Source organism: Thalassophryne amazonica, chromosome 2, assembly GCF_902500255.1.
Source record: "Thalassophryne amazonica chromosome 2, fThaAma1.1, whole genome shotgun sequence".
NCBI lineage: Eukaryota > Metazoa > Chordata > Actinopteri > Batrachoidiformes > Batrachoididae > Thalassophryne > Thalassophryne amazonica.
Genome location: NC_047104.1, coordinates 53,992,578 through 54,011,959, shown reverse-complemented (window position 1 = coordinate 54,011,959; position 19,382 = coordinate 53,992,578). Strand labels below are relative to the sequence as shown.

The window sequence follows — 19,382 nt, the reverse complement described above, 5'->3', positions numbered from 1 at the left end:
AATTCATCATTGTTGTTGTAAAACCAGAACACTTAGAGTAATGGGCATTTTGATTAATCTGGGGCTAACTATGGCCACATTTGTGATATGTGTACAATTGTGAAGTATTTGTTTTAGTATATTTAGTCATGGACATGATGAATATTGTTACCTGCTGGACTGTTTCTGATTTTGATTGGTATCAATGGAAAATGTCTTCTGTGGACTGTCTGTATCTCAATATATTATTATTAAGAATATATGCAGTCATATTTTTATTGATTTTATCAATTGAAAAAAAAATCATATATAGATTCAGGTATAATTGAAAGATTTTGGCAATAAATTTGATCCTGTTTACAGGTCAATTTTTGTTATAGTGTTGTTTTTATAGGACATCATATTTATACGAATAAGAAGCGTTCACTATGGTCCATGAAGTATAATAAATATATTAAAAGACGTGACAGTGTATGTTGCACACAAATAAAAGAATGAAGATTATTGAATAACAACGTGGCAGTCTTGTCCATTTTGCCAAAATTTCATTGCAGCAACACAAAATGGTACTCAGATCATAAAATTGCTACTTCAACAAGCATTTAGTGCTAAAGTTCACTGTTCACGCAAATGATCATGTGATCGTTTATGTAAACAGTTGCAATGAACAGTATTTACTTTTGTTTTCATGTTAAAATGAGTGAACCCCCTCCTCCTTTCCTCTCTCTCTCTCTCTCTCATGCTCTCTTCCCCACTCTCTCCCTCCCTCCCTCCACCCCTCACTCACACCATCTTTGCCATGTTCTTCTCCTTTGAGCAAACTTGGGGCTTTTTGAAAACACGAAGCCCCTAAACTGTAAAATAAGCCTTTTTTATGTTAACAGCAGCTACAGACACAAGAGAAACTCTGTATAATTTAATGAAGGATTTTGATAGAGCTTGATAGGCGGTAGGGCTGCAACAAACAATTATTTGGATCATCGATGAATCTGATGAGGTTTCGACACGATTAATTGATTAATCTGATTAGCGGGGATTTTTTTTTAAATGTGCCAGGGAAACATTTTCTCTATTTCCATCACTTTATTTAACAACAGAACATTATTTTAAAACTTAAAATACTTGAAAATCAACAAATTGTCAAATGTCCCTTGGCTGTTGAAATATAAAATAATAAAGAATAAAAGAGTTTATAATAAAGAACAAAAATAATTATTTCAAATGGCATTGCTTTATCAAAGTGCTGAGTTGGTGTAAAACAACATTGAAACATATAAATGTTATAAAATATATGGTTAAAAAAGAGGTATTCTTGTTGCTGCAAATGAGCAATTAGCATAACCAGTTAACCATAAAACCTAAATCAAAAACTGTAGCCTGACTCATATGTGCAACATTCTCTGTATAACTATGTGGTCATTTTACAATGACACATGTGACTTCCAGTCTCTTCCTCTAAAATTGTAATCTAGCATTATTAGTTATTATTACTATTATTATTGTTGCTATCATTATTATTAATATATAAATAAAAATATTTTTTTAAATATTAGAATTTGTAATACATTTGACTCTTTTACAACAACAAACGCTGAGCTATTAATTATTATACAGAAAACAAATGCACAAACATGCTGAAATGCCAGCAGCTTAATGCTAACTTTAACATTGAAAACGCCATAGACATGCTAACGCGTTAGCATCGAATACATCTATCAACTGTTTCAGAAGACCATAACAGGTCAGTTTAACATAAAAAGGTAAATATTCCTCACAGACATATGCTCTTTAGGGTTTTAGTGGGGAAAAATTAAGATAAAACAAAATAAAACAAATTAAACCAATGAAGCAGCAGCTCGAAGCACTGCTTCATTGGTTCAAGATCCAAAGCAAAGCTCGGTTGATTATATTGAAGAAACGAAACATTTGTGGTAAAACAAAGTTATTTAGCAACTAATCGATGACTAAATTAGTTGACAACTATTTTAATAATCGATTAACTCGATTAGTTGTTTCAGCTCTAATAGGCGGACAGAGATGCTGCATTCAGTTGTGCTCAAACCTCACTGCAGCACTGTGGCCTCATGGAACATTCTAGTCCCTGACTGGTGGTCTCTCTCTCTCTCTCTTTTTTTTTTATGCGGGTGGGAAGGCAGAACTTGGTGACCAGTGAGTCGCTACATGCAGCGCTGCAAAAATAAACTGTCATATCGACCGGTATAAATGGCCGATACCGATATCCGCAACAAAAGCCAAATATCGGCCCAGCCGATAATCGGTTGGTCCCTAGTCTAGATTACAAAAATAACTGGTCACAGTAAAAATACTGGGTCTCACTATGGCATATAACAACATTGGATTAATACCCTGTCATTAACCACCCCAATATGGAATACGAATCTGTCAAAGAATGCCAATGAGTAGCAGAAGTGGCCACATATGATGTAGGTCAAGAGTTTGTCTTGACAACCTTCGACATGGGGGTTTGTGTGAGGGCATACTCTCTGATCTGAACAAGAAAGCTGTCCACATAATTCAAAATGCAGTCTATTCTATATAAAGACAGCTTTCATTCGGTGTCCTATATGTCCCATTTGCTTAAAAGATGACTATTTGGTAACTGTATGTTTTATAGGTTTTATAAGTTTTATAGGTCTGGCAGTGCTCATCTTGAGCCTCATTGTACAAAGGAGCAGATACCGGTCCTGCTGATGGGTTAAGGACCTTCTACGGCTCTGTTCAGCTCTGAGTAACTGCCTGTCTCCTGAAATCTCCTCCATGCTCTTGAGACTGCAATGGGAGATGCAGCAAAACTTCAGCCAATGGCACGTATTGATGTGCCGTAGGGTCCAGGTACCACACCATGCTACCAGTACTGCCTGTGATGTCAGCCAAATGCAACACTAGTGAAAAATCAATCAGAAAAGATGATGAGGGAAAAATGTTAATGACCTCCACCTGTACAACCATTCCTGTTTTGGGTGTTGTCTCATTGTTGCCCCTCCAGTGCACCTATTGTTCATTTCATAAACACCAAAGCAAATGAAACCGATTAACAACCCCCTCTGCTACTTAACTGACCACATCAATGTCCCAGAAGTTGGATCGACTTGATGGTATGTTGATTAAAAAAAATGTTCCTTTAATTATTTTGAGCAGCATGTGTATAAGTCTTGATCAGGCAGGATACCAATCACCATAATCGCATTTTGATATCACAAATGATTCCTAAATAGATGACATTCTTCTGATATCCTTGATTTGTATAGTATTGTGGTGTATCTTCATATACATATCTGTGTGTGTGTTTACCATGCAAAAGTCATTCCTGAGCCATACAAATCCTACAGACTATGAATCCCTGTTATTTTCATATAACTTAAGAAAATGCCATTATTATTATTATTATTCAAAGCAATGTGAAGTACTATGTTAAAAACACTTGCTACATAAAGAAATCCGTAGGAAGCCCCTTAAGGTATAAACTGGGTTTACTATAAAATCTGTACAGATCAGATATTTAGGATTTGCACTAATTGCACTAATCCAGTCTCAATAGCTGGGAATCTTAAATTAGTTGATTTGAAAAGCATAGAAACAGAGTCCGTAATGGAGAAGATCGAAAACCTTGGAGGCAATATGGTGGAATGTGTATACGTATACCCACCCCACAAATTTTCTAAGTACCTCCAAAGGTTCATACATGACATTCAGTGATGAAAGTGACCCATAACTAAAAACTTTTGGTAAGGGCCAAAGGCCCGAAGCCCCCGGCAGTCGACTCTGGGGGTTCACCCCAGAAAAATTTGAGATCTTAGATGCATTCTGGTACATTTTCAGGTCTATTTAGCCACCAAAAAAAATCTCAGTTATTTTTTTGTTGGTCAGGTCAATTTTTCCACCCGTCTTTTAACACAACTTGTATTGTGCTACCAGCCTTTAATCCAAAAAACATACATTGTGCTTCATAAAACTACACCGTAAAAGAAATGACAATTCAAGGAACTCAAAAATAATAATTCTCAGTATCAATTTAAATGGAACAATAGGAGTATTTATTGCACATTAATACATCAGCTTGTTCAACCTTCACTCACTTCTGAGTTTTTCTAGTTTTGGCAGGAGCTTTGGAGCTATTGATTGTCTCCGTTTTCAAATTCTTGACCACCTTAAAATCCTTAAAAATATGTTTTTAATTCAATATTAATTTCTGATTACTGTATATTTTGAAGCTAAAAACTTTTCTTATATTAGAAAACTTTATTTTTAGACAAATACAATAAAAAGTAATGTGTACATGTACTAATGGTAGATTCACTCATTCATTCTGCAAATGTATGTTTCTGATGTGGTCAAGAAATATATTTCTTAAAATATAAAGAAATATGAAACAGCACTGTGCTATTTTCTTTGATTACTTGATGGTTCAAAAACTTTAAATTAAAAAAAAAATCTAAGTTATTTAAAGTTAAGACTTTTCTTGTAGTTATGGCATTAAAATTAAAACTGTGTAGCTTTATTTGGTAAAAATAAAAAGTAGGTCAAACACTCAGCTCGACAGTTAAAAAGCTACTTTAGCTGATAAACCTCAGCAGAGCACTAACATCATGTATTATTTTCACTCACTCCCTCAGACAAATTTTTCTCCATTGCTCAAAGTCATTAATCTTGTGGTTTTGACTCGCAAGCTAAGAGTTAAACTCTCGTCTGAATGCTAACGGCATTGTTAGCAGCTGGAAGCGTCACTCATTAGCTCCACTTAATGTATGATTACTGGAGGAAAAACGCAGCTCATGACTTTTCGTGTCTACAACAAAGTGAACCATTAGAAAAACAACAGCGCAGTCCACAAAAATATGAAAATTTAGTAAGGTATATCTTCTATTATATATACATGATCTTTCAACCTTGTTTTGAACATTACGTTTGGTCGTGATAGAAGGGCCATGGCAGATTTAGCACCCTGCTGAGTCTTCGTCTGCTTGAGCTTTCTACCTGTAAAATAACAAAACAAAAAAAAAAAAACAATTAGGTACTTTGTCTGAACCACTGTCTCCAATGTGCCTGCAAACAGGGTTGGTAAGATCTCAACTTCAGGGCTTACTTGTGTATACAACCCCTGGCAAAAATTATGGAATCACCGGCCTCGCAGGATGTTCATTCAGTTGTTTAATTTTGTAGAAAAAAAAGCAGATCACAGACATGACACAAAACTAAAGTCATTTCAAATGGCAACTTTCTGGCTTTAAGAAACACTATAAGAAATCAAGAAAAAAAATTGTGGCAGTCAGTAACAGTTACTTTTTTAGACCAAGCAGAGGGAAAAAAAAATATGGACTCACTCAATTCTGAGGAATAAATTATGGAATCACCCTGTAAATTTTCATCCCCAAAACTAACACCTGCATCAAATCAGATCTGCTCGTTAGCCTGCATTTAAAAAGGAGTGAACACACCTTGGAGAGCTGTTGCACCAAGTGGACTGACATGAATCATGGCTCCAACATGAAAGATGACAATTGAAACAAAGGAGAGGATTATCAAACTCTTAAGAGGGTAAATCATCACGCAATGTTGCAAAAGATGTTGACTGTTCACAGTCAGCTGTGTCTAAACTCTGGACCAAATACAAACAACATGGGAAGGTTGTTAAAGGCAAACATACTGGTAGACCAAGGAAGACATCAAATTGTCAAGACAGAAAACTTAAAGCAATATGTCTCAAAAATCGAAAATGCACAACAAAACAAATGAGGAACGAATGGGAGGAAACTGGAGTCAACGTCTGTGACCGAACTGTAAGAAACCGCCTAAAGGAAATGGGATTTACATACAGAAAAGCTAAACGAAAGAAAACATTAACACCTAAACAGAAAAAAACAAGGTTACAATGGGCTAAGGAAAAGCAATCGTGGACTGTGGATGACTGGATGAAAGTCATATTTAGTGATGAATCTCGAATCTGCATTGGGCAAGGTGATGATGCTGGAACTTTTGTTTGGTGCCGTTCCAATGAGATTTATAAAGATGACTGCCTGACGAGAACATGTAAATTTCCACAGTCATTGATGATATGGGGCTGCATGTCAGGTAAAGGCACTGGGGAGATGGCTGTCATTACATCATCAATAAATGCACAAGTTTACGTTGATATTTTGGACACTTTTCTTATCCCATCAATTGAAAGGATGTTTGGGGATGATTAAATCATTTTTCAAGATGATAATGCATCTTGCCATAGAGCAAAAACTGTGAAAACATTCCTTGCAAAAAGACACATAGGGTCAATGTCATGGCCTGCAAATAGTCCGGATCTTAAACCAATTGAAAATCTTTGGTGGAAGTTCAAGAAAATGGTCCATGACAAGGCTCCAACCTGCAAAGCTGATCTGGCAACAGCAATCAGAGAAAGTTGGAGCCAGATTGATGAAGAGTACTGTTTGTCACTCATTAAGTCCATGCCTCAGAGACTGCAAGCTGTTATAAAAGCCAGAGGTGGTGTAACAAAATACTAGTGATGTGTTGGAGCGTTCTTTTGTTTTTCATGATTCCATAATTTTTTCCTCAGAATTGAGTGATTCCATATTTTTTTCCCTCTGCTTGGTCTAAAAAAAGTAACTTACTGACTGCCACAATTTTTTTTTCCTGATTTCTTATAGTGTTTCTTAAAGCCAGAAAGTTGCCATTTGAAATGACTTTAGTTTTGTGTCATGTTTGTGATCTGCTTTTTTACTACAAAATTAAACAACTGAATGAACGTCCTCCGAGGCCGGTGATTCCATAATTTTTGCCAGGGGTTGTAGTATTTTGAGGTTACTTATGATTTGACGCTATATAAATTGCTCTGGTCAGCCTGTTACAGGGTCGACTGCATCAAATTTTCATGCTGAGCACAGTAAGAATTGTTGGGAGAGTCACAAGATGCACACCAGTTTTATTAAGCTCTGGGAAGGGAACAGACAAAATCAACTTTTCTGACTTCTGCTGAGAGGTGTGCCGACTTGGGAGGACTCTGTATCAAATGCTGTCTGGTGAAAGTTGCTTGGGGAAATCAGACAAGGCGTTCTGGGTTGTAGATTAGCCCATTTTGTCACAAAACTTCCCCAGGTGTGAGAGTAGCTTTACCATGATCTAGTAGGCAGCTGTTTTAGCACTGAGGAACCCAGCAACTGGCAAAGGCCAAGAGCTGTCCATGTGTCACCTGATACATGGTGACTTTCTGGTGTTGAGGATGGACTGGATATCTGCTTTGGTGATTGCTAAGTGCTAACCAGGAGCCTAGGACAGTTCTGTCATGGCAGCAGTGCGTGTTCCCAGACTTGACCTGATATGTTGGGGTATTTATTACAGGATTGTGTTGATCTGATTGATCTGTTGTGGTGGTGGTGGGGGGTGTATGTGTACCATGGTATTCGTAAGTTTGGATGTTTCACTGTTTTTCTGGAAATTCCAGACATGGACTTGTGACAAGGGGATTCTCAGTTTGATTCCCCTTCACACTGGAAAATCATTAAGGACCCTTGGGCAAGGTGCTCCTGATGTGCAGTTGAGTCTCTTACATGGCAACATACTGACATCAGTGTGTGTGTGTATGAATGAATGAATGCCTTGTCATTGTAAAGTGCTTTGTCTGCCTCAGCTGTAAAAGCACTATAGGAATTGAGTCCATTTGACCATTTATGATTATTGGGTGATTGTTTCATAAATAGTACAGTACTGGCAAAAAAAAAAAAAAAAAAAAATATATATATATATATATAATGTGGGAGGAAATTCAGTACTTTGTGGGTTAAATTGTGAAAGTTCATGTAATAACTGCTAGCACCATCTGCTGGCCTACTTCCTGAGAGAAAGCGAGAGAGAGAGAGAGAGAGAGAGAGAGAGAGAGAGAGAGAGAGAGAGAGAGAGAAACGAGTCCGGGTTTTAACGACATCTCTAATATTCATGCTGATGCGTTTCGCTGCTTTGTGGTTTGTTTTTTCTTTCTACCGCCGGAGTCTCGATCTAGACACACACGCGCCAGCCAGGGAGCGAGGAGGAAGGAGAGAAGTGTGGAAGGAGAAAAGGAAGGGAAAACAAACCGGGCAAACAAGCGCCAAAGAGAACACAAAAGCCTTTTTGTGTGAATTAAAAAAAATAAGGAGCGACCTACCTTGTCCTGGCCGCTGAAGGAGACGACAGGAAGCACAAAGGAGAACGGCAAAGTGGGAAGGAGCGACGCGGAGAGGAGAGAAGGCGCGGAGAGAGAGGAGACAGGGGGAAGACAACTTTGACACGGAGCGAGAGTGAGGGGACGGGGAGGCTTGGCTGAAGCAGAATGAAAGCTTCCTGGACTGCCACGCACCTCCTCTACCGCCCACAGCGCTGCTCTCTCGTCGCCCCGTGAGGAGGAGACGCACACCGCGAGGGGGGGGGAGAGAGAGAGAGAGCGAGGGGGGGGGGGGGCAGCGAGCGAGCGAGCGAGCTCCCATGCGCTCCTCCTGAGCCCAGCCCGCTGGAGGAGGAGGAGACGAACGACTCCGGCGCTGCTCTCGCACTACTGCCCGAGGAGGAGAGCTGAGGGGAGGAGGGAGGAGGAGGGGTGGGGAGGGGGGGGACGCTGTGTTAACGGAAGAGAGGAAAGAGTGCGTTTGTTTAAGAATAAAAAAGAAGGATCAAGCGGAGTAAGAACTGGCTTTTTTGTGAGGAGAGGAAGAAAAAAAAAAGCCGGCACCATGTCTACAGTGAAAAGGCCAAGAGGAAGGGTAAGTGAGCCGAGACTGGAGGGGGAGGGCCGAGGGAGGGAGGAGGGGCCGGCAGGAACTGAACAACCTCCTCTGCTACTGGCTCGTGCTGCTGCACCGCCGCCATCTTGAACTCATTGCTTCACTCGCTCACACTCATTTGCTTTTACACCTTATCAAGCTATTCTCCATTTACGGGGCTTTCCCCACCCCCACCGTCGTTCCATTACACCATCAAGCTGCTAAAAAAAAAAAAAAAAAATTCCCTCTCTGTAGGACGGAATTCTGTTTGTGTCCTAAATGACCGAGTTCTTCCTGCCAGTCACCGGACCAGCATGTGGAAGTGAGAAGCCTAGCCGGCCCAAATGTGGCCTACTCTCCGCCGTCCATTCTCTCCCCCACAGTTTTTACGGGACTCTGTACTGCTCAAGAGATTGAAATCACTGCGGCGCTGGCAGGCTGTAATTTCAGTTATTTATAGATGTATTACACAGCTGCAGTGCTCTTGGTTTTTGGTGCATTTTTATCTCCCCTCTCTATGCTTCTCTGTCGCCTAATTTTATATTTTCCTTTGCCTCCCTGCTTCTACGTTCCCCCATATTCTTCGGCTCAATAATTACTTTGAACCCCTCCTCCCGCGCTTTTTTTAAAACCATTAACTTGAGTGGAGAACATTCCAGAATCTCTTCTTAGTAGATGCAACAGCGTTGTACAAATAAAAACACAATGCCTCTTCTATTGCTGCTTCCTTTCATGGGAGTTGCTATTTATTCAATTCCCTACCCCCACTTTATTGGTGAGGGTTCAAGCAAATTCTTTTTATTAGGCTACATGATGGAAACAAGAAAGCGGATGTGCCTGGGCCTCCTAGGCACCACAATTTTAGATTAGGTCATCCATTTATGGGTTCCCTCTCGACGGAGCTCATGGCCCACTACAAGGTGCTTGTGTTGGCATAACCGTAGTCACACCATCTATTATTCACATATTATCACGTATCAGGCGGGCAGGATTATTTATGTCTGCAAGGCTCACTGTAGCCTGCTACACTAAGCCAGTGTTTACCTTGCCCTCCCCCCCGAAAAGAATTCCATTTGCTTCGGATTTCAGAGTGGTTTTTCACGTCACATGTTCTGAAAGCAGCTTCAAAGTCATGTACACCTGCTCTAAATTAATTCTTGGGCAAAACAATGGTCTTTTTCATGTCAGAATGGGTGTTGATAGCTTGCAGTTAGCTTCAGTATGAATCATTTTTATTAAGACAGGTACATCTCAATTCTCCCAGCATTTGACATGGGAATGGCCTTAGCCAGTTTTTCTAGTCTCCACAAGTCTATGACTGTTTGACAAAGGAGGTGTAATGTTTCCCACTAAGCGTATATTTCATGGTAAAAGTGGCTTTTATACCTGGCTGAGTTTTCCTTAGCAGAGCATCTGGTGGGAGTTCACCATGTTGCTCAGCGCAGATCAGCACAACTTGGGAAAGGTCGGTTAAATGTGTGCTGGTTTTGAACATGTGAGATGTTTTCTGGAGCTTGGCCAGAATCCTGCTCTTTTCGAGATGTCCTACACAACTCTGTGTCCAATTTTCATGCCAAGTGGATTGAGTTGTAGCTCAGCTGACACAGTGCCAAACTTGGTCAAGTGTCAGAGCATACTTGGTGAAATACAAAACTGCTTAATATCAGCATTGCTTTGTAATACAGTATATGCTTCATGACACCATTAATAAGTAGACAAAATATTAGCATTAGTTGTTCAAACCTGCTGTGGCACCATCAGTGGCAGACCGAGCTACATTCAGTGTAAAATTATGTGTAGCACTGAGCTGAATTCCGTGAGGTGCCACTTTATGGATTTGTGTAGAAACAAGCAGTATTATGTGGTATTTGGTTAGCCCAAGTAGGTCAGCTTGCAGGCACCTTGCCCACTTTCACTTACAGTCATTATAGTTGTTATGCTAATGCTAACCATAACCATGTCTTTGGGTCCTTGGCCTTTGAGATGCCTGGGAAAAGCTAATGAGGTCATGAGAGGTCGCTCGCCAGAGACCTTTTGGCAATGTCGATACCTTTGCAGGAGAACAATTTTAAGTCTTTAGGGTGCTGGAGTGTCCTGTCTTACTGTATTATTGTGAGAGTTGGATGCTAACCATGGATCTAAGACAATGACCACATGCCTTTTGTGCCAGGTCTCTTCAGAGGATCCTTGGGCACCGCTGGAATTGCTTTCTGGTGGCATGGTGGCTTACTGGGGCAGCATGGTGGCTTAATGATTTGCACTGGTGCCTGACAGCAAGAAGGTTGGGGGATCGCTTCCTGCCATTTCTGTGTGGAGTTTGTATGTTCTCCCTGTGTCTGCATGAGTTTCCCCGGGTACTCCGGTTTCCTCCCACAATCAAAAACAGTCAGTGGATAAGGTCGAGATGTTGCTTGTATGTAGGGATTTGAGATCTTATGGTTTGAGTCTGTACAAATAACTTGAATTGTTGGTGTGGTGATGCAGGACCATTCTTCCAGACCTGGCCTAACTAGGCCACTATGGTTGTGATGTTAGGACAGAGTTGATTCCTGTTTGTTCATAACACTGGCCTAAAAATTACTCTGAATGTGAAGTTTGGCATCTTGCTCAGAAGCGCCTGCCAGCAGTGTGTGTGCATGTGTTAGTCAGTGTGACATGACTGTAAAGTGAGTCTGTAAAAAAGGTTAAATTCACAACTTCATGAGTGTCAACATGGTTTTATTATTTACAAGTTGCATGTATAAAATTTGCATCTGAATTCTAAAACTCAATGCCGTTTTCTATTCTGCATTCTCTCCCTAGCCTCGAAAGAATGCCAATGGTCCCGGGAGCCAACTGCGGGTCCTCAGCCCCCTAATGAAGAGCAGCTCATCATCGTCCTCCTCTTCCTCATCATCTTCATCCTCTTCCAGCTCATCATCAGAGAAGAGGACACGAAGGAGGACACATCATCAGATGGAGACTACTCTACAAGACAAGCAGGAAAAGGCAAACAGGATAATTTCAGAGGCTATTGCAAAGGCCCGGCAGCGTGGGGAGAAGAACATCCCCAGGGTTATGAGCCCTGAGAGCTTCCCCAGCTCTTCTTCACAGTACAGAATCCACCGTGACCGTGAGCATAAAGGACATGGAAAGATACGTTCCAAAGACAAGATTTCCAGGAAGGCCTGTATTGTATCTTCGTCCAAGCCCAAGCAGAAGTCGAAAATTGGGTATGTACTCACATGGCCGTTATTACTGTTTATATCAAACAGGTGAATATTTTTATTGATGCACCTAACTGAAAAATAATGAATTAATTTAATCCAAACCAGCCTGAACCAGTATTTCTTTTAAGTCCAAACATTAATACTTTTTTCTTTTCTTTTTTTCTTTTTAAGAAAACATCATACCTGCGGCATGTGGTGCATTTGGTTCATATGTTGAGGTACAAGCAGATTTTTGCTTTTTTTGGTCAGGAGGTAAAAGCGCAAAATGCGACAGAAAATAATAGTAATAGTAATAATATTTTTTGTATATCGTTTTATTTATTATTTATTTATTTTTTTAAGTCATGATACTAAACCATTATTAGGGATAGGAATCAAGTTTCCAAGCATCCTACTAATATTTGACAGTTGCATCACATGAGAGAAATCCCACTTTCAAAAAAAAAAAAAAAGCAATGTTGGAAAGGAGATGTATGTGTATCATTCTGACACAAGCAGTGCAGTAGACCGTTGTTACATTCTGAATTAGGGCTGCTGTTATCGAATATTTTTGGAATCAAGTATTCTATCGATTATTTTATCAATTAATCGAGTAATTGGATAAAAAGTACTTTTGTGTTTTTAAACTATATCAGTAGTGGCAGGGCTCTCCCTATGCAGTGGCACACTGTCGCTATGCCATCATGTAGATTTTTAAGTTTAGGGTGTTCTCTCTCTCTCTCTCTCTCTCTCTCTCTCTCTCTCTCTCTCTCTCTCTCTCTCTCTCTCTCTCTCTCTCTCTCTCTGTGTGTGTGTGTGTTTTCCCGTGTAATTATTATTATTTTTTTTTTTTTTTGCATTTTTAAGAGTTCTGGAGCTTTGGTTCTAAGAGTTCTGGAGCTTTGCCAAACCATAAGCCCAGGCAGTCTGTAAAATCGTCAGTCTGCGGACGGGACATTCTCTTTTTTGTTTTCTTATTGCACATTTCATTTGCACTTTTTATTAATGTGATTTATTCAGTGTTTAGTGCATATTTATACATGCCATACAGAAAGAGTGCAGCTGAAGCCAAAGTCAAATTCCTTGTTTTCTGTGGATACTTGGCAAATAAAGCCTTTGAAAAACGGCTGTGGAGTTCAGCGTTTCCACAACAGCTGCACTGATAAATTAACTTTACAGCCTGTTGATTAAAAACTCTTATCAGATCTGAATATAGGCATTTTTGGGGGGGAATAGTTAAACATGATTAATTTAAAGTGGGCATCCTTTCGCTTCATCTGCGGAGGTGTAGAGCAGCCAGTGGAGCAAACCGTGTTTTAAAAAAAATGTACAAACACACTTCTTCACATTAAATGCATAATGTGTCCATTTCAGGCAATCAGCGTGGACCCTTTCTCTTAACAGGCTTTATTTTACTCTGCATGTGGCTTTGTAAACTTGTAGCATCGCCTGCTACATTGATTAGCTCTTACATTAGTGATGGGCATGCTTTATGGTCTTCTCTGTTTTTTGTGGGAGCATTACTGTGCCACCTACAGGGCTGGCATATGTACTACAGCTTTAAAGGAAGCCTCGAAGCAAATTCTTTGCCTTGAACATTTTTTGTAATCGAATTATTCAAATTACTTGATTAATCGTTTCAGCCCTATTCTGAATACATATACTCAGTGGTGCATAAATCTCACTCAACTAAGTATGATTTCCCAGATTTAGTGTCGCCATAGGAGCGTTAAGTGTATCCAAAAACATCCAAAACAAGTCCAAAGCGCAGCTCTCGCAGCCTATTCCACAGGGCACCATTCTAATTGGGATGAACTTTTTGAACAGTTCGGAAATGCCATCCAGAGCCAAGGCCAGTGGCATTGCTGATGCAAATACTTTGGTTTACGATAAAATCAGGAGGTGTCTGTTGAAAGAGCTGCTGGGGAGAGACAAGGGCAAGCCAAGCGACCCCTAGAACTCCGGACACAGTGACAAAGTCCGAGAGGTGAGGTCAAGTTCAACTGGTTTTATATAATGCCGAAATAGATCCTGTCATTTAATTGGTGGCTTGTATATCACATGATCTTGATCATTTGCCCCATTTGCAATTTTGTTCCATTTACCGTGCAATTTTGGTTCCATATGTTTTCCACCATTGCACGCTGCAACCACCTTAACGTAAAAATGCAACGTATTGCGTTTGTGTACGTGCGGCAATCAAGCATTGACGGACTGTGTGCGCATACTAGCACTCTCGTAACCTTTGCCACTGCAATGGCCCTTACTTTAAAAACAAATATGGCAAGGTTTGTTTTGGTGACAGACGACAAGTTGAACGAGCTTATTGGCGGTGCTCATTTTCCTACCTCAGGATGGGTGATTATGGCCTAAAATCCATATTGCAATCTACATGGCAGCCTGTTGCGATAACGATATATATCATGATATATAAATTATAATGGAACTATTTCAGAACAGGTTACATAGACCCTGAAGCCCCTTTCACACCGGGGCTGCTCCCAGTTGCGTTGTGTGTCGTCATGACAACGCCACATGGAAGCAACTCGGTGCCGAGATGATGCAGCTCGGCGCCACAACAGCGCGTGGGGCGCAAAGGACGAAACAAATCGGATGACAAAAATTGAACATGTTTAATTTTTGTTTGCGTCCTCTGCTTGACGCAGAATTAAGTGGTTTCAGCGCAAGTCAGCAACAGGACGGTAGTCAGCGTGACTGGAAGCCACACAGTTGCAAGACAACATTACCTGACGTCAATTTATGATTCCTGCTGTGTTCCATTGTTCCCGCAGAATGTCCAGGAACTGGATAGTTGTTCGGCCAAAACGAGGGTGTCCACTTTTACTTTGCCATAAGCTAAGCTAGTGGTGCTCGTGAGAGTATGATGTGCTAACTAAAAATAAAGACAATTGAAACCTTGATCGCCAACCATGGACAGGGGTCTCATGTCAGTTAACAACATGTTCAAGATTACTTAAGTCAGGTTGTTTTCTGAGGTGTGCATGTTGTTGGCTTAGTAACAAAGTCATCAATTGAAGAGGAACATAGTTTTTAGCACTGTAACGTAGCATTGTAAAAACATTCAAACGTGACGTTACATTACAGCAAACAGATAACCTGTGCTAAGGCTAATGAAATCATCATCCTTAATGTTAACGTTGTCAATATAAGCCACTCACTATAAACGTTAATGTTAGCGGCTAACTAGCCAGTTAGCTTGCTGAGACGATTGTCTGAGTTTGTCAGAATCAGCCACAACGTGTTTACTTCTCAGATACTTCTGCGTCACCCTTGTACTGCCGTGGAAGACAAGTTCTGCCTTGCAGATTTTGCATTGCAGGTTTTCCTCTTTAATGTGGTTAAAAGGCTCCCAAAGCTTTCAGCTTCATTTCCAGCTAGCCATGATATTGTTTGAGCATAACTTTTCCAGTGACGTCACGGCTGACCCGGATTGCCACTACTGCACATGTGCTTCAAGGACAGAAAGGCAACAGAAGGTATAGCGACAGTTTTGAGAGAAAAAAGATGACGTCGATTATGAAATTAGTCGCCAACGATTTTGATAGTTGACATAATCGTTGATTAGTTGACTAATCGTGGCAGCCCTAATACATAACGGTGCCTTACTCTTTCATCACATCTTATTATTCCATGCAAGTGTTATGCTGAAGATTGGCCAGCAGAGTTCGCCATATTTAATTATATCAAATGCTTCGAAACACTGAACCATTTCAACACAATTGCTTCATATTGATTCAGTGGTTCAGAAAGGCTTGGTTGTTTGCTGCCACTCGTTGGCTTAAATCCAAACCAAGTCCAAATAATGGATGTTGCACCGGTCTTTTTCACCAGCTCCTCCATTTCCCTTTCAGCCATGTTTAATCAGAATGACAATTGTGCATTGCAAGTTGGAGCTTGTGGCTCTTAACTTCTGCGGGTTGTGAGTAGATTGCGTCATCAACATGCATTATCTTCTTCTTCTTCTGTGGAGATTAATAACAGCTGGCATCCTTATTGTTGCATTGCTGCCATCTTCAGTCCGTTAGCATGCATTACTGTGATAGTCCTATAGAATTAAAATTTCTGTCGTAGGCTAATTTTTTATTGTTTATATCACATATCGTTTCTATCGCCCATTACTACTTCTAACACACACAAAAAAACAAATCCAGTGCGACGTAAGATGTCTGGAGGTATTTTCCAAAGGAATTTACTGTTCTAATGAATAGAATTGGATTGTTTTTGAACTATCTGATTGTTTTTGCAAGTTGACTGAGAACAATTTTGGATTGAATTAGACTGCTATTTAAAGTTTGTGTTGAACTGTTTGGTACCTCTTGACCTCAAAGGACCAGTGACACACACCAACATGTAAGTCCCTTTTCTCTTGTTTATAAATTAATAAAATATCAAATGACAAGGATCTATTTTAGGTGTTACATAAAACAAGTAATGAATGTTTTTTCATTTGTGCAATGGAAAGAGCATGCTTTGTTGAATGGAACATTTCATCTTCAGTGATGAAAGTTTTCTGGAAATTACCAGAAATCTGAGTTTTTACTCACGTGGTGAACATTTCCAGGTTATTTTTGACATGTCTCAGAATCCATTCATTCAGTTCCACGCCCAAACAGTTGGCCGTGGTAATGCTCCGTGTTGTCTGCAGGCCGCCAATAAGCTCCAAAGAAGAAGGATTATTTTTGTTTTGGGTTAAGGGGGTTTATTAAATCATATTTTAGGGGGGCTGCGTGGTGGTTCTGCTAACGGTTTTCATTGTTGTCAACATTCAAGGTTATGAGCTGTTTTTTCCCCCAGTAATCATACATTTAGTGGAGGTAACGGATGAAGATAAAAATGCTAACACCGTTAGCATACAAACGAGAGTTTAGCTCTCAGTCTGCGAGTCATAACCCAAGATTGAGTTTGAGCAACAAACCTTCTGCAAATTTGTTTGAGGTGAGTGAGTAATTAAAAAATTCTACGTGATGTTAGCTGTGCTGAAGTTTACCAGCTAACATTAGCTGTTAGCTGCAGGATGTTGAATCAATCACTGTCGAGCTGAGTGAATGTTTTATATTCATAAATTGTTCGACCGATTTCTATTTTTACCAAATAAAGCTACATAGTTTTTTAATTGGTACTGCATAACTGCAAAAAACTCTCAACTTTAAATAACTTGGGTAAAAAATTAAAACAAAAAAATCTAATGAGCAATCAGACAAATGATCTCAACTACAACAGAAAAGTTATGGTTTTAATTCACAGGTAAACATCAAAGATTTCTAAATCTTTTTTTTTTAATTAAAGCAATTTTAATTACACGTTCTCTAATGTAAGAAAAGTTTTTAACTTCAAAATTGCTCACGTCCGCAAAATGTCTTCCAAATGACTGCAGAGGTGTTATCAGGTTCCAAAAAACAGCATTTTCAGTGTTAGAAGTGTTTATTTCTCACTAGCGTTTACATAATATATACACAGAGGTTATATTTACACACAAATGAAATTGAGTTTTGCAGCTAGCTACCAGCCTGTGACGTCACCATGCTAACATCCACCAAATGTCTTGTGAATACGTTCAGAGGCGTTACTGGGTTCCAAAAACAGCATTTTCAGTTTTAGAAATGCTTATTTCTTACTAGCTTTTACATAACATGTGACAAGCATATATTGGTATTTAGGACTGAACTTATGCTGACCACAGATGTATGGATGGACACACAGACGGACGGATGCAAAGCCTTCGCAATCCCCATGGCCATATATTGGCCTATGCTAAAAATTAGGCTTTTAACATTATGTAATTGCTGTTTGAGCGGTATGGTGGATTTGTTTTTTTTTGTTTGTTTTTTTTTTTTTTACTTGTGGGGTGGCTGCCCCATTCACTCTCAAGGATTCATTTAAAATATTCACCAAAAAAAACAAAAAAACAACAGAAAGCAAAGTAGGATCCAAAAAAGATCCGATCACTGACTTTAAAACAGTGATCCGATTTTAACTGGGTTTTTGTTCTGTGAGAGAGCATGACTGACCCAGAGTGCATCTTTTAGTCTAACTGTAGTTTGGGTGTTTTATTAACACGGGAGGAATCTTGCATTAGCATTCAGCTGGCTACCACAAATGCCAAGAAATCTTCAGTTTAGGTAAAGAAATCTTCAGCATTACAGGATAACAAAGGGAAGGGGGAAATGGCGTGTGGCGTTTTTAAGAGTGGAAAAAGGGAATGCAGAAAAACTGATGAAAGATTGGTTCTGCAAATAGTGTCACCTGAAGTAAAAGCAAATGGGTGTATTCCTGCTTTGAACTGATTGAAAATGCACCAAATCATTAAAAAATGTCAAAAATTGGTGAGATGGAGCCAGACCCCACAATCCCCAAAGCCTGGTTTGTGGTGGTTCTAAAAAATGCTTACGGCCAAGGTACTGCAAATATATATTTTCCCTGAAACATGTTTGTTGAAAAAAAAAATCAAATTGGCACCCATGTCCCACAATATAAACAACAACAAGAACAACAAAAAAACATTTTCTTATGCCATGGGTTAAAGTTCTCCATCACCACAACGGATTTACGTCATTTGGAAAATTTAACCACACATACGCTCACGCACGTGGTGTCATGCGTGTTTTGCGGCCGAAATATGATACTCTCGCTGTCCAAGCAACATCCCATTCGGCGCTAATCAAAGCAGCAGCATTGGATCATCATGGAGCATCAGCGTGGATGGCGCCACACCGTGGAAGAAGGGACTGTGTGAATTTTCACTCCTCTCCTCTCTGTTTACTTCTTGCCATGAAGCACGGTCCTTCTCCTCCCTGTCTTTGTGGGAACATTGGCAGACCTTCCCCAAGTAGAGCAGGGTGTGGCTTTGCTTTCAACCAATGAAGTACTGCTTTGATCTGCTGCTTCATTGGTTCTTTGTTTTATTTCGCTTTATCTTGATTTTTCCCCGCCAAAACCCTAAAGAGCATATGTCTGTGAGTAATATTTACCTGTTTTTATGTTAAACTGACCTGTTAATGGTCTTCTGAAACAGTTGATAGATGTATTTTTATAACTTAAAAATGGGACCAATGCTAACGCATTAGCATGGGTATGGCGTTTTCAGTGTTAAGGTTAGCATTAAGCTGTTTGCATCTCAGCACATTTGTGTGCATTTGTTTTCTGTATACTAATTAATGGCTTAGCGTTTGTTGTAAAAGAGTCAAATGTATTACAAATTATGTTTTTATTTATTTATATATTAATAATAATAGCAACAACAATAATAGTAATAATAACTAATAATACAATTTAAGAGAAACAGACAAAAAGAACCCAATAAAACAAAACAACAGAAAAGATAAAACCAACTAACAAGGAACATAAATAAATGAATATAGAAATAAATAGCTGTTTTCTGTAAACACCTCGTGGCTTTTACACCTCCACTTCATCCCTGTTTTATTTAAGTTTAATGACAATTTGTTTCGGT

At 39.6% G+C, this 19,382-nt stretch overlaps 1 protein-coding gene across 7 annotated transcripts in view; it reads left to right on the top strand.

Annotated features, from left to right (window-relative positions):
• Window positions 1-19,382, top strand: part of chd9 (chromodomain helicase DNA binding protein 9) — a 260,945-nt gene that overhangs the window by 95,014 nt on the left and 146,549 nt on the right. For 6 of the 7 annotated variants that reach the window (XM_034186197.1, XM_034186214.1, XM_034186205.1 and 3 more), the window contains exon 3: window positions 11,526-11,935. In XM_034186197.1, coding sequence (XP_034042088.1) covers window positions 11,526-11,935 — 410 coding nt within the window. Of the gene's footprint in view, window positions 1-8,565; window positions 8,724-11,525; window positions 11,936-19,382 lie in introns of those variants that run through there. The other variant, XM_034186222.1, reaches the window with a different exon arrangement.